This window comes from Apostichopus japonicus, chromosome 13 (assembly GCF_037975245.1).
Source record: "Apostichopus japonicus isolate 1M-3 chromosome 13, ASM3797524v1, whole genome shotgun sequence".
NCBI lineage: Eukaryota > Metazoa > Echinodermata > Holothuroidea > Aspidochirotida > Stichopodidae > Apostichopus > Apostichopus japonicus.
In genome coordinates, this window is record NC_092573.1 from 3,520,520 (window position 1) to 3,533,839 (window position 13,320).

A 13,320-nucleotide genomic window follows, 5' to 3' on the forward strand; every position below is an offset into this window, starting at 1 on the left:
TGATTCGAGGTAGAAAGGATTACAAAAAAACAAACAAAAAAAAAACAAGTAGTTACGTACAGTGCAACATGAACGCTGTATATGAATTCATGTAATATGTGTCCATATATTACACAGTAATGCTATGGAAATATCAATCATCGGTTAACTCGTGAGTGCTTCTATGATTGAAAATCACGGGTCGATGGCGTTTTCAAATGTTGAAAAAATGAATTATAAAACGTAGTACACAAGTTGGTCGAAGCTCATACCACGAAAAGAAACATTTTCTAGGATACGCGCCATGCACACAAGTATATTGTAAGTTAGATTCAATTAACCACGTAATAGCCCTGTACACACATGATATATTTTTAATAGATGATGCATAAAATAATGCCATCGTATATATGTATGCATTGGCTGGATCGTTGCAGTGTATAACATTAGGCAGACATTTGATAATGATAACCTATGTTAGTTATGTTTCTGTTTTTTTTTTAAAACTCAGCAACAAATTATGATAAATCTTTGAAACGCTCCTTTAAGGCTTAATTTACTGATGACGTCAGTTCCTTAGGACAGGCCTATTGTTAATGTCAGTTAATCTATTGTTTTATAAATGACAATCACTTGTAACATCATTTGTCCTTCGCAAATTTCAAATGCGTTGTAAAACATATCATTTGAGGCCATCAAAATGTTATGTTTTCTGAGAGACTGGGCTAATTGTCTTTCGGTTAGAATATGTAGTCCAGCCACTTTGATTGATGACCTCCACTCGTTTAAAGGATCGTTTCTCAAAAGTTAAAAGTGAGAAAGAAATGAGAATTGGAAACTGATAGCAGCGTGTTGTAACGGGCCACAACATATCATAGTTAATTCTGTCTTCATTCTAGCACTTTAAGTCTTCAGTTACTCGGATAAAGGGGGGGGGATACTTTCCTACGTCACTTCCGGTGTAACGTTGTATTCGGGTAAAGTAATCTATACAGATTCAGAGCCTGGCCTGTATCCACCAAACCTCATCTCCTGATATAAATTTCTAACAGGTCAATTCATCGCCTTTTTTCGATGAATCTATATGAGCAAACTGTTCATTGAATGTAAATATATTTGTATACTTCCATCTCTGTAGGCTCAACAATATTTAACTTCAATCCAACGTTCGTTCATATTTATTATCTAGTAAAAGTAGTTTATTCTTAACCTAATGAGTGTACGGCAATTACCTCACGTAGTGGTACATAGGGGCTATACCTGGACGACTGTACTATGTACACAGATTGTACTTGCAGAAGTGAATTATTTCTATATGATTCGATAAATCTGTTATAGCGACAAAATCTTCCACCCTGCAATAGGATACAAGCCAGGGAATATACCACTCTATATGAAGACGCCCTAATCTCTATTAAGCTATGAACGCTAGATATTATGTCCACTGGTTCGGCACCGCCGTAAGGAAAGCCATCTAATTCCACTGAAGGTCCTCGCCACCCTATCGAACGGTACTAATAGTGCTATTTGTGACGTGTTTGCCTCACTCTAGAGATCAATCACAGTGCTATCCTATAAAGTCGGATCTTGGAACAGAATTAAGAATCCAGTAAGGAGGCAAAATGGAGACGAAAATCTAGATCAGTGAAAATAAACGTTAATCCTCCTCCATCAGAATTCCATCCCAGGCCAACACTGCCTGTTTGTAAAATGGAGGAATTCTAGTTGTTGGGATATTGTTCGGTCAGGGACAAATAAGATTCATATCAGAATCAAAATTGATCTATTCATACTGGTGACTAAAACTACGTATGTAGTATAATATATAGTATAAGATACTCTATATAGTATAATATACTATATATAGTATAATATTGATACGTATAGTGTTCTTAATTGGCGACTGTCATTAATCATTTGTCAGGCAGACATATCTAGGCACGATATATACCCTCTGCTATTTGCCTTGGATACCTCGCCGATTACGAATTGAACTGATCTCTCAGTTTATCCCAGTCGTGCCTGTTGCATCCCAACAGCATCCCTAGTCGTTTAATGGAATAACCCATGCACTTAATGGCGTAATAAATTATGACGTTTTAGCGCTTGAATAACCCGCACGTTACAAGAAATTTCCACAATATCGCCCTCCTAAATAAACCGATAGTCTGAATGATTGCAAATTAACTACTGCAGTAGCTGTATGAAGATACGGTAATATAAAAAATTGTAAAGGCAAAAACAACAACAACCAAGTTTAAATTAAATACAGTGCGAAACTGTGTTAGGCATAGGAAAGCTGTATGCGCTAAACAGTGTATTGAGTTGCGATTAATGAACCCAGACAAAGTATTGACGGTATATTAGTCGTTTTCATTGTAGTAGTTTAGCCTAAAAATAATTTCACCAAAACATATTATGAATATAATATGCATATATATATATATATATATATATATATATATATATATATATAGCCTATATATATATATAGGCTATATATATAGGCTATATATATAGGCTATATATATATATAGCCTATATATATATATATAGCCTATATATATATATATATATATTTATATATATATATATGTATGAATGTATGCGTGTGTGTTTGTGTGCAGGGATATGTATGTACAAATTTGGGTATTTTTAACATGAAGATTAAAAGCTATAACTTATTTATTATGTTTGTTTTGATTCGTTTCAGATTGCAACTTCAAAATTGAGTATTTGAAGAACAAGTACATAAATTTTGGAAATCTGAAGTAAAGCCAGCGAAAATTTTGCTGCCCGCTGTGATGGGAGAACTTCTTGCAAAATATTTTCTTGAGCGTCTGCGATATTTTATCTTTTATATATACAGCCCTGGCAATAATTCCACCTTCCATGCCTATCACTTATTCAAATTGCTCCTCTTTGACGATATTACATTTTCATGTAGATTGTAGCAGATCCACACCGTATGGTTATCAACTGCCTTATATTATGTGCATACAGAATAGATATACAGCAGTGCATTCGAGCTTAAATTTACTAACATAACCTCTGCTAAAGCGAAAATTATTCTGCGCTAAACAACAGACATGTGCAGCGTCAATACTTCAAGTGATCAAATTCTGTTTTTCTAATTTCACCACCTTTTCAAGAAAGACTTGCTGCATAAGTTGATGGTATATTGCTGTAAATATCGCTTCTTCTTCTGACCTTGTACTTTCGTCTTGTGTCAAAAACTTGAAGCGTAATGAATATTTGTGCTTCAAACACAACAGGTTTACTCAGCATATGGTGTAAAGCGCTTTCGGAAACAAACTATCTCGCGTACTAACGAGTTATAATTCTCTGTTCTAATCAAGATATCTAAGCTCGAACGTTCTCTGAGGAGGCTCCCCCTGTGAAAATGTGACACCATGTTGTCGCCTGCAAGCTTAATTCTTTACTTAGAGCATATTATAGACCGTTAGATGCACAGTAGGCCAAACTCTGGTGGGAGTACTAAGTATTGGGCTAGTTGGTTCATTAGACTGGAGATGACTGTATTCCTAGCTATATAACCTGAATGAAAGAGCAAAATAGCAAAATAGCAAAGAAACACAAACCAAATCACCTACGGCAAAGTAAAGAAGTAAAACTGGTAACAAAGTGGAAAAGAGGGACAGAGAAATAGGCAACTGAACTGACATACGGTGGAACAATAAGCAATTCGTTGTTGTATTATTATAATAATATATTAGTGTTTTATTTTTCATAATGTATACATTATAGTGTTGTATTATGGAATGTTACACTGTAGTGATGCATTGTTGTATAGTATACACTATAGTGTTGAATTATTGTAGTGTTTAACTGTTGTGTAACACATTATGTTCAAATATAATTTCATTATACATCAGAGTTGCATTATTGAACTATAGAGTTGCATCATAGTAGAATGCTACTTTAATGCATTAGTGTTGTATTATGGCATTTTGTACAGTAGTGATGTATTATTGTATTACACACTAGTGTTGCATTATTAGTGTTATATTGTTGTGTAACACATGTTATATAAGTTCATAATACATCAGAGTTGCATTATTGCATCATAATAGAATGCTATTATAATGTATTAATGCATTAGTGTTCTATTATGGCATTTTGCACAGTAGTGATGTATTATTGTATTATACACTAATGCTGCATTATTAGTGTTATATTGTTGTGTAACACATGTTATATAAGTTCATAATACATCAGAGTTGCATTATTGCATCATAATAGAATGCTATTATAATGTATTAATGCATTAGTGTTGTATAATGGCATTTTGCACAGTAGTGATGTATTATTGTATTATACACTAATGCTGCATTATTAGTGTTATATTGTTGTGTAACACATGTTATATAAGTTCATAATACATCAGAGTTGCATTATTGCATCATAATAGAATGCTATTATAATGTATTAATGCATTAGTGTTGTAAAATGGCATTTTGCACAGTAGTGATGTATTATTGTATTATACACAAATGCTGCATTATTAGTGTTATATTGTTGTGTAACACATGTTATATAAGTTCATAATACATCAGAGTTGCATTATTGAACTATAGAGTTGCATCCTAATAGAATGCTACAATAATGCAATGTGTATATATAATTACAATGCTACTATAATACAGGACTGTACTACACTCTCATGGTTGTAATATATATCTCCAGCGCTTTTATTTGATTGTATCTAATGTTGTATGGCAATGTTTATTGTTGTAGTGGTTACACAGTGTTGTATCATGTGCTTTAGACTCTTAGCTGTGTAATATGTTCGGTATAGGATGGATTACATTAATATAGACTCTTTGCTATATTACGTCCGGTGCTCTATTATTGCATTACAAGTTCTTCTTTGTTTTCAGTATTGTACGATTGCATTTTACCTCCACCGTTGTATCATTTTCAGGCTTACAGTATTAGGTACAGATTCACTGTTGCATTATAACAGATTTGCTGTTGTAATATTATTGCATTATCATATTGTTGTAGTACGTTCAGTACGGTCAGTTATGCATTAGTCTAGTCTATACAATTAACGATGTATTATGTACAGTGATCATGTGTTTATATCGTTATACATTCATTGTTGTAGTATCTCCAGTGTAGTATTACTCCAGTGTAGTTGTACTCTGCCACATCTTTGTATTATTGTAATATTATATTGTTGTAGTACGTTCGGTTATGCATTATTCTAGTCTATACAATTAACGATGTATTATGTACAGTGATAATGTATTTGTAAATCGTTATACATTCATTGTTGTAGTATCTCCGGTGTAGTATTACTCCAGTGTAGTTGTACTCTGCCACATCTTTGTATTATTGTAATATTATATTGTTGTAGTACGTTCGGTTATGCATTATTCTAGTCTATACAATTAACGATGTATTATGTATACAGTGATAATGTATTTGTAAATCGTTATACATTCATTGTTGTAGTATCTCCAGTGTAGTATTACTCCAGTGTAGTTGTACTCTGCCACATCTTTGTATTATTGTATTGTTGTATTATGATATTGTTGTAGTACGTTCGGTTATGCATTATTCATGTCTATACAATTAACGATGTATTATGTAAAGTGATCATGTATTTGTAAATCGTTGTACATTCATTGTTGTAGTATCTCCAGTGTAGTATTACTCCAGTGTAGTTGTACTCTGCCACATCTTTGTATTATTGTATTATTATATTGTTGTAGTACGTTCGGTTATGCATTATTCATGTCTATACAATTAACGATGTATTATGTAAAGTGATCATGTATTTGTATATCGTTATACATTAATTGTTGTAGTATCTCCAGTGTAGTATTACTCCAGTGTAGTTGTACTCTGCCACATCTTTGTATTATTGTATTATTATATTGTTGTAGTACGTTCGGTTATGCATTATTCTAGTCTATACAATTAACGATGTATTATGTACAGTGATCATGTATTTGTAAATCGTTATACATTCATTGCTGTAGTCTCTCCAGTGTAGTATTACGTTAAGTGTTCAACTCTGCCACATCTTCCCTAGACGCAGCTGGAGCAATCCAGATAAGTGTTTCGTCACGGCGCAACAAGACTAATGAAATATAGGAAGTGAATATATGCAGGCGTTTTAACAAAGAACGCTATTACGTCTGCCGTATGTTAATATATATTGCACAAACGTAGGGTGTATATTACTTAACTTTCACCAACTTGTGAATGTTTGCTGCTACATATTCAAGTCTGAAATATATCATGTACAACATTAAGCTAAGTAACACATGGCATATTTAATGTAGTTTTATGGCATTTCATTGGCTTTGTGGAGTTGGACACCTTCGCATATATTCATAGATGCGCCAGTATTCTACGGTGAACTTCCTTCCAATTACACGTTAGGCTATGAGCTAGTTTCAAACAAGGAAATCCGTATCCGTTTTGGAGGATTCGAACTTGATAACAACACTATGTCTGCAAACAACTTAGGCCACAAAATTACAACTAAAGTTTAACCAAACTCGTGGATTAAGTAAATCGAAATAAAAGAAGATTGAAAATTGCGCGTCATAATATTCATCTGAACCTGTCTATGCTAATGATATAGTAATTTTTAAATCGCACTTTATCGAACAATAACGTACATAATCTAGGTATTTATAAATTAATGATAAAAACAATGGTTTTAGTATAAAACATATTACTGGACTATTATGTAACGTCAGATAAGAAATCAAACCATTATGAAGTGATAAATTCAACCTTTTAAACATACGAGAAAACGTATTTCAACAATATTCAAAACAATTGATATGTTTTTATTCCTAAACTTTTTGAATGACGATTTTGATCAGATAAAAAACAGCATGTTGCATTTGGCTGCGATTTGTCGGTACCCAAACATACTTGAAAATTACCAGCTGAAAAGTTGTGCACATTATAAAATTATAAGCCTATATACCACTGCTTTCCCACAATTTGAACTTTAATTAGATTGTTAATTAGAATGACAATTAATGATTCTACTTGATTCTAACAACTCGCAGCGTATTAATCACATCCATTGAACAACTTTTATATTTAGAATGTTCGATTTTTCTTCAAATTTTTGTGAAATGAAAGTTCACGCATCAGTTAAACGAATTACATCTTAATTGACAGCATTTTGATATCGAAGAAGAGCTTTGTGCAATTTGCAAACCTCAATGAAAAATACTTTTCATCAAACATATAATTTTAGTTGATTCTATACTTTTGCTAGTTAGAAAATTTCATTTTAAAATGTAACATGAATATCAGATTTGAAGGAAATATTATAACGTATCGACTAATATAAAGAAATGTTCAGAAATAATCCATAATCCACCATTTCAGCGAAGTTTTCATTTTGTGTTCTACGTCATCCCGAATATCATTTCGAACAGTAGTTTGCAATAACACAGAGTCAACAACATATTGCATATTCCTTCCCAGGCGTTTTCTGCCTCGCATTTTATGAAATTCTGAACCGTACGTGTTTTTTGTATAACCACGAGAATATCAAATTTCCTTAGAACTGCCAAGGGAGAGTACCCAGTGGGAGGCAACCTATTTGGACAAAGCCGTAATTATCTCTTGGAAACGAAAATATTGGAATAGCGTATATATTCGTAGATGATTTTGAAGACTCAAAGCTCCATGGAGCATGATATTTATTCAAGTACCGTACTTTTTTTTTACTTTCAAAGTATTTGCATATGAAGGGATGACAGTTATTTGTAATGACAAAACTCACACAAAAAATATCCACAGTAATATATACAATTTTCCTTCAACAACTTTGACAACGTTTTGTCACGTGCTAAGGTATTATACATCTATATATATATATATTTTTTTACTAATAACTCTTTTATATTCTCTGTCATCAAACCTTAATGAATATTCATGTGTGTGAATCCGGTAAAAGTAGATAATAAAGTAGGCGGATATTCTAGGGATAGTTTATGCTGAGATTAAACATTGAGAGATTTAACGTGTTAATAAATTAATTAATTAACCAAAGGAAATTAAATAAAAGAAATAGACTTTGTACTACTAAGAAGTAAGATGCTGAGATGCCTTGTAGCAGAGCATGAAGCTATAACTGAAAATTCAAATTTTCATTGAAACAAAATAATTAGGTCTGTTTGGGTAAGGAGATCCATTTTTAATTACAAATGGACATTCTGTGTGAATGTGATGCATGTTAACGTTTATAAATGGCCCAAAAACAAACGCTTCCAGGTAGTTTTTCTATCACAAGTGGATATGATTATTCGTAAACGGCGTTAGAAAATTAATATTACCAAAGTGCTTGAAAATTCAGCACATATTATATAAGGGAAATTTATTGTATTAAATTATTATTTTTGGTTTATAGTGCAAAAAATAAAATAAGTGAATAAATGAGTGAAATAGATAGGTAGATAAATAAATAAATAAACACATGAATGAATAACAAATTAAATGAATAAATCAATCAAATCAAAGAATCAAATACAAACAAATAAATACTTAACTTATTTTTCCAAAGATATCCTAGAGTTATCAACAAGTCATATCTAGATCACATTTATTGTTTCAGTAATTAGTTCAGGTTTATATTCTTGCTTTAGTCGACCGACGAGGTAATCTCTTTTTAATGTGATTCTTATCACATAAACATTCTCATTAGTGTTTACCGTTGTACGTCATTTATCATACGAACATCGAAGAACCCAACCCAGATCACAGACATAACTGTATCATAAAATTTGGATCATTTTAAGCGTCATGTTATTCTAATCCAGGTGCTTCGAATGAAACATTCCCTACGCCAAAAGGAGAAATATTTAACATGCCATAAGGGAATCCCACGTTTTCTAAAAAAGAGTAGCTTAATGCTCCCGTAAAACAATACTATAAACGGTAGACGTTATTACTGTTCCATTAGAGTACAACAATTACAATCCATGGAACTCATACTGCGTGACCCGATGAGTATTCACACTACATTCCAATCTATACTCAGATGACGAAACGATAACGGTACGTGTTCGATGCACATTTGACCTATTCACGTTAGCGCTCCTTGACAAAAACACATTTTGACGTCATTTTTTCTCGACGGGTTTTATCTCCCTGATACAAAATATGCACATAAATACATATAAAAAATAATTTTTGTTTTTGTATATTTGATAAAATATGTAACCCCAAAAAACCCCTAGAATATTCACAATGGGTAGGTGGTAATTAATATTCTTAATGAAATGATTCGCAAGAACGTAAAACAGGTCAGCATTTTAGTTCAAGACGCTTTTCAAGGGAGGTGAGTGTCCATGATGGAAAATCTAGTTTTAAACTGCTGCTTAGATATTAGCATTTAAACCAACTTCGAATAAACAAAGATAAGAAAAAAAGAGAAACTAGCTCGTGATTTGTGCCTCTAGCGTTTCTCCGAATAATTACAACAAAATTAAACACTGCAGACGATATACATAGAAAATGGTTAGATCAAGAAGGTATACTTTCGGAATGTTTCGTCAACACCATCAGACCATGATGAATAAAAAAAAAAAACACACGCGGAATTTTACTTCATCGAGTTACGAAAGAATGATGTGAAAGACGTAACGGCTTTCTTCTTGGCCTCTGGGCGTTTAATCGGTCGATGCTGAGCTGCTGGGTTTCTTTATTTAAGTGCAGGTAATATGTTACCAATTATTGATCTAGCCGTGTTGGACTTGATCAATATTTGTGCTAGGTATATGCAATGTTTCAGCACTTACGGTTTCCTTTACCCTAACAGACAGTCAAAAAAGGGACACATGGCTCGCGTAATTTTATGTTTTTGTGACGCTATTTCAACTTTGCCTTTATTATTTTTTTCTTCAGGGTGGGAGGACTTTATGGGGAAAAAACTTGCCTCTTTTTAGTAAAGAAAAAGGAAAATTAATAATATGTACATTATACCTTCCAGTTCGCATTTTCTGGCTGGCTTGGTGGTATGAACCTCCCATGCTGCAAGGCATTGTGGGAGATTAAAGCAGTAGGATGTGCAGCAGAACCAATTTGTCATCATCATCATGTTTTTGGACAAGGTTCGTCCTCCACCAATTAATCATGTTCTGACTAGAATCAATATATATGTTTTCGACCAGTCTCAATCGCAACCTCTTTATCATTGTCCGAATGAGAGATTCAACTATACAACTCAATTTATCATGTTTCAACAAGACTCCACACAAACTATTTATCATGTTCCGACCAGACTCGCCTATAAACAATTGATCACGTGCAGACCAGACCTAACCAAAATCAATTAATCATGTTCCGACCACATTCACCCACAAACAATTGTCATTTTGCGACCAGAAAGTGCATTTGTTTACCCTATGATTCGAATACACAATAGTGTTCGCCTCTCAACATTATAGATGCAATTTGAAAGGAATAGCCAGAACATTTAAAAAAATATATATAATTCTGGTATGCAAGGTTTAAAGTAGGCATTGAAACCATCTGTTAGGAATGAACTGTAGGCCTAGATAACATAAGGCCTTTTTCTTTTGTTTAAAGTGTCCTAAAAAAAAAGATACGGATTTCATTCGCCAATGTGTGTAACGTCCGTCCATACACCGATACACTTGAAACCAAGCAGTCGCAGTCTTGTTTTGCCTGCATTATTTTGTCAGGGGAAGCTTTTTAACTCACAAATAACTTGCTACCTTAAATGGATACTCTGTTGGCAGGCAAAGTTATACTTATCTTAAAGAGAAAAGTACTCCACACTATTAATTGCAACCCGTGTCTCCATATTTTGTTCCTACCTCGAGATGTGGTTGATTGAATGTAACCTATTTTAGCAGGCTAAACCCTTGTTTCTTTCCTGGAATGCATGCACAGTAGGTGATCAGTGTGATGTTATCATGGTATCTGCGTATCAGAAGCACGGTTACTTCCCTGGTATAAGCTACTTGTAAATTTATCCTGGAAATGTGATATACCGTTGGAATTTATAATAAGCTGTCAATACAACTTTTCAAGAAGGTGCAATTTTCTTGAAGAAATATTATTTTCCTCGGGAGAAAGAGTGAGTTAAATATTACGATGAAAAATAAAATTATTTTCAAGCTGAATTTTTGTGATGACATTTAACACTCTGCTGTTACCAGATGCATTCCCAAAATATCACCAAATTTGAAACTTCATATCTTCGTTATACAAAAAGTTATGAGGATGTAACTTTGACCTAAAATTGCAGTGTTTTTCTTAGCATTTTTGTTAAGGCAGATATCTCCAGCTTCCGAAGTAGGGGTGAGGTATGGTTTGGGGGTTGGGTGGGGTGCGGCATGGTGGGAAGGTGGACGAGGTCAATATTGAGACAGCAGAGTTTTGTCCTCAACTTATGTTTCTTACGGCGTTTTTTTGTTGTTTTATTTTTCACAACAAGATCGACCATGGATGTTCCGGCACTACCAAGCACAGTTAGGGGATGATTTTTGCATATGTTTTCATACATACAGTTAGGCTACCCAGTGTATCATCTTAATGTTTTAATAGTTCATAAAGGAATTGCTTATAAGTTATTGCTTACTTTGCATTTTCTTAACTTTGTCAAATGATATTTATTTTATGAGTAAATGTCCTATAGTTGACATATGATGACATATGGGTACCATTTCTGTCTATAAACCGAAGATCATAATTCATAGTTTGAGATCAAATACTTCCCCCCCCCCAAAAAAAAAGGATAAAAGTTAAATGCAAACCAAGTGTATGCGCCCATCACAGTTTTGTGCAAGCTTGCCGCCCACTTTGACACACTTTGAGAATTACGATTTCCTTTATATTGTGAACATTGAAGATCTTTAACACAAACAGTATATAATTAAAACTGCCTTTGAAGCATAAAGCTAAAAACAAGGTTTTATACATAAAGTGTGACAGATTATAACAAGAAAAAAAAACATATTCCACCCCCTCGATAGTTACGTCGCGGGATTGCAAGATTAGAAACAATACAAGTTTGTGTTAATATAACAAGAACAACAATAGGATAAGAACGGACATAAATGGTATTCATATTTGATTGAACTCACCCTTTTCGTTAATTGATTGTCCATCATAAAGTTATGGACATGTTTTTCTGCTCGGCTGAGCTCTAGTTTTGTTGCTAGTACTGCTACGACCAATGCTGTACAACCCGCACCCTGTAAAAAACAGATAGAAATGGAATAGAATGTGTAGTCAACAAAACCATTTAGTTCTGGAGTAAACGTATGAAATAATCTTAACTCAAAACTTTACCATTTAACCCTGTTTAATAAACTAATCATTGTCTTCATGCTCGAAGTGACTAAAGTCTCATTCAGTTTGAATGGATGACTTTATTCAATAAACAATAGACGATAAGAGTATGCAATTCTTTGGCTAATGTCTGGTTACCTTATTGTTTTAGATTTATGAGGGAGCTTTCCCTCTCATCCTCACTTGCATCACCTGTCATCAAAGTAGCAACAACAGAAAACGTCGGATTTGGCTTTTCGAAACCAACAATTTTAGGCTACAAAAAGTTATATATAAGATCACAACAACTGAAGAGTGTTTTATCTTTGGACACAAAGCAAGTGAAAAGCTCACGTTTCATGAACATGAGTAGGTCTCCCTGTTGTCACCTTACATCCAACTTTACACTTTAACTATATATCATGTCAAATCCAAGAACATATCCGTCTAGACAGGCGGTAATTCAACGACATTTTGCCGTTGCTTTTATTAATAATTTGAAATGCATTATGTGATATAGCGTCACATAAAGGATTGCCAAATTGCGCGTCTGTGAGGTAAATGCCAAAATATACATGTGTACATATTGAGGAGAAAAATACAATTTAGGCGCACAAACGAAAGAACATATGGTCATGTTATATAATCAAATGTCGTACGAATGTCAAGCAGACGAATGTGTTCTAGTCATTTCGACAGATGAGGCACAGGCCCAGAGACGTATAGACACCGTGTTAGCTAAAGTGAGGTTGCAAGGAAACGGCGCATGGAGCGCGCTTCACGACCGCACAAGTCAAAGTTGCGACATGTTGAACCCAACTTTTTGATTGAATTGGATCTCGCAAACTCTGAACTTTGTAATTTTAAAGATATGTTACAAAAATCATTATGACAGCATAGTTTTTGGCACACAAGTGTGTACTCTAACTACTTCACATGCAATGAAAACTGATAGGCCTAGTGTAATATGGCCAAAAAAGAAAAAAACAATTTACAATAGAGACGTTCGATTCGATAAACCTAGTAATTTACTTA

At 33.6% G+C, this 13,320-nt stretch overlaps 1 protein-coding gene across 2 annotated transcripts in view; it reads right to left on the reverse strand.

Moving 5' to 3' along the window:
* LOC139978599 (small conductance calcium-activated potassium channel protein 3-like) overlaps positions 1-13,320 on the reverse strand; it is a 129,283-nt gene that overhangs the window by 12,900 nt on the left and 103,063 nt on the right. For both annotated transcript variants that reach the window (XM_071988937.1, XM_071988938.1), the window contains exon 6: positions 12,099-12,209. In XM_071988937.1, coding sequence (XP_071845038.1) covers positions 12,099-12,209 — 111 coding nt within the window. The remainder of the gene's footprint in view (positions 1-12,098; positions 12,210-13,320) is intronic.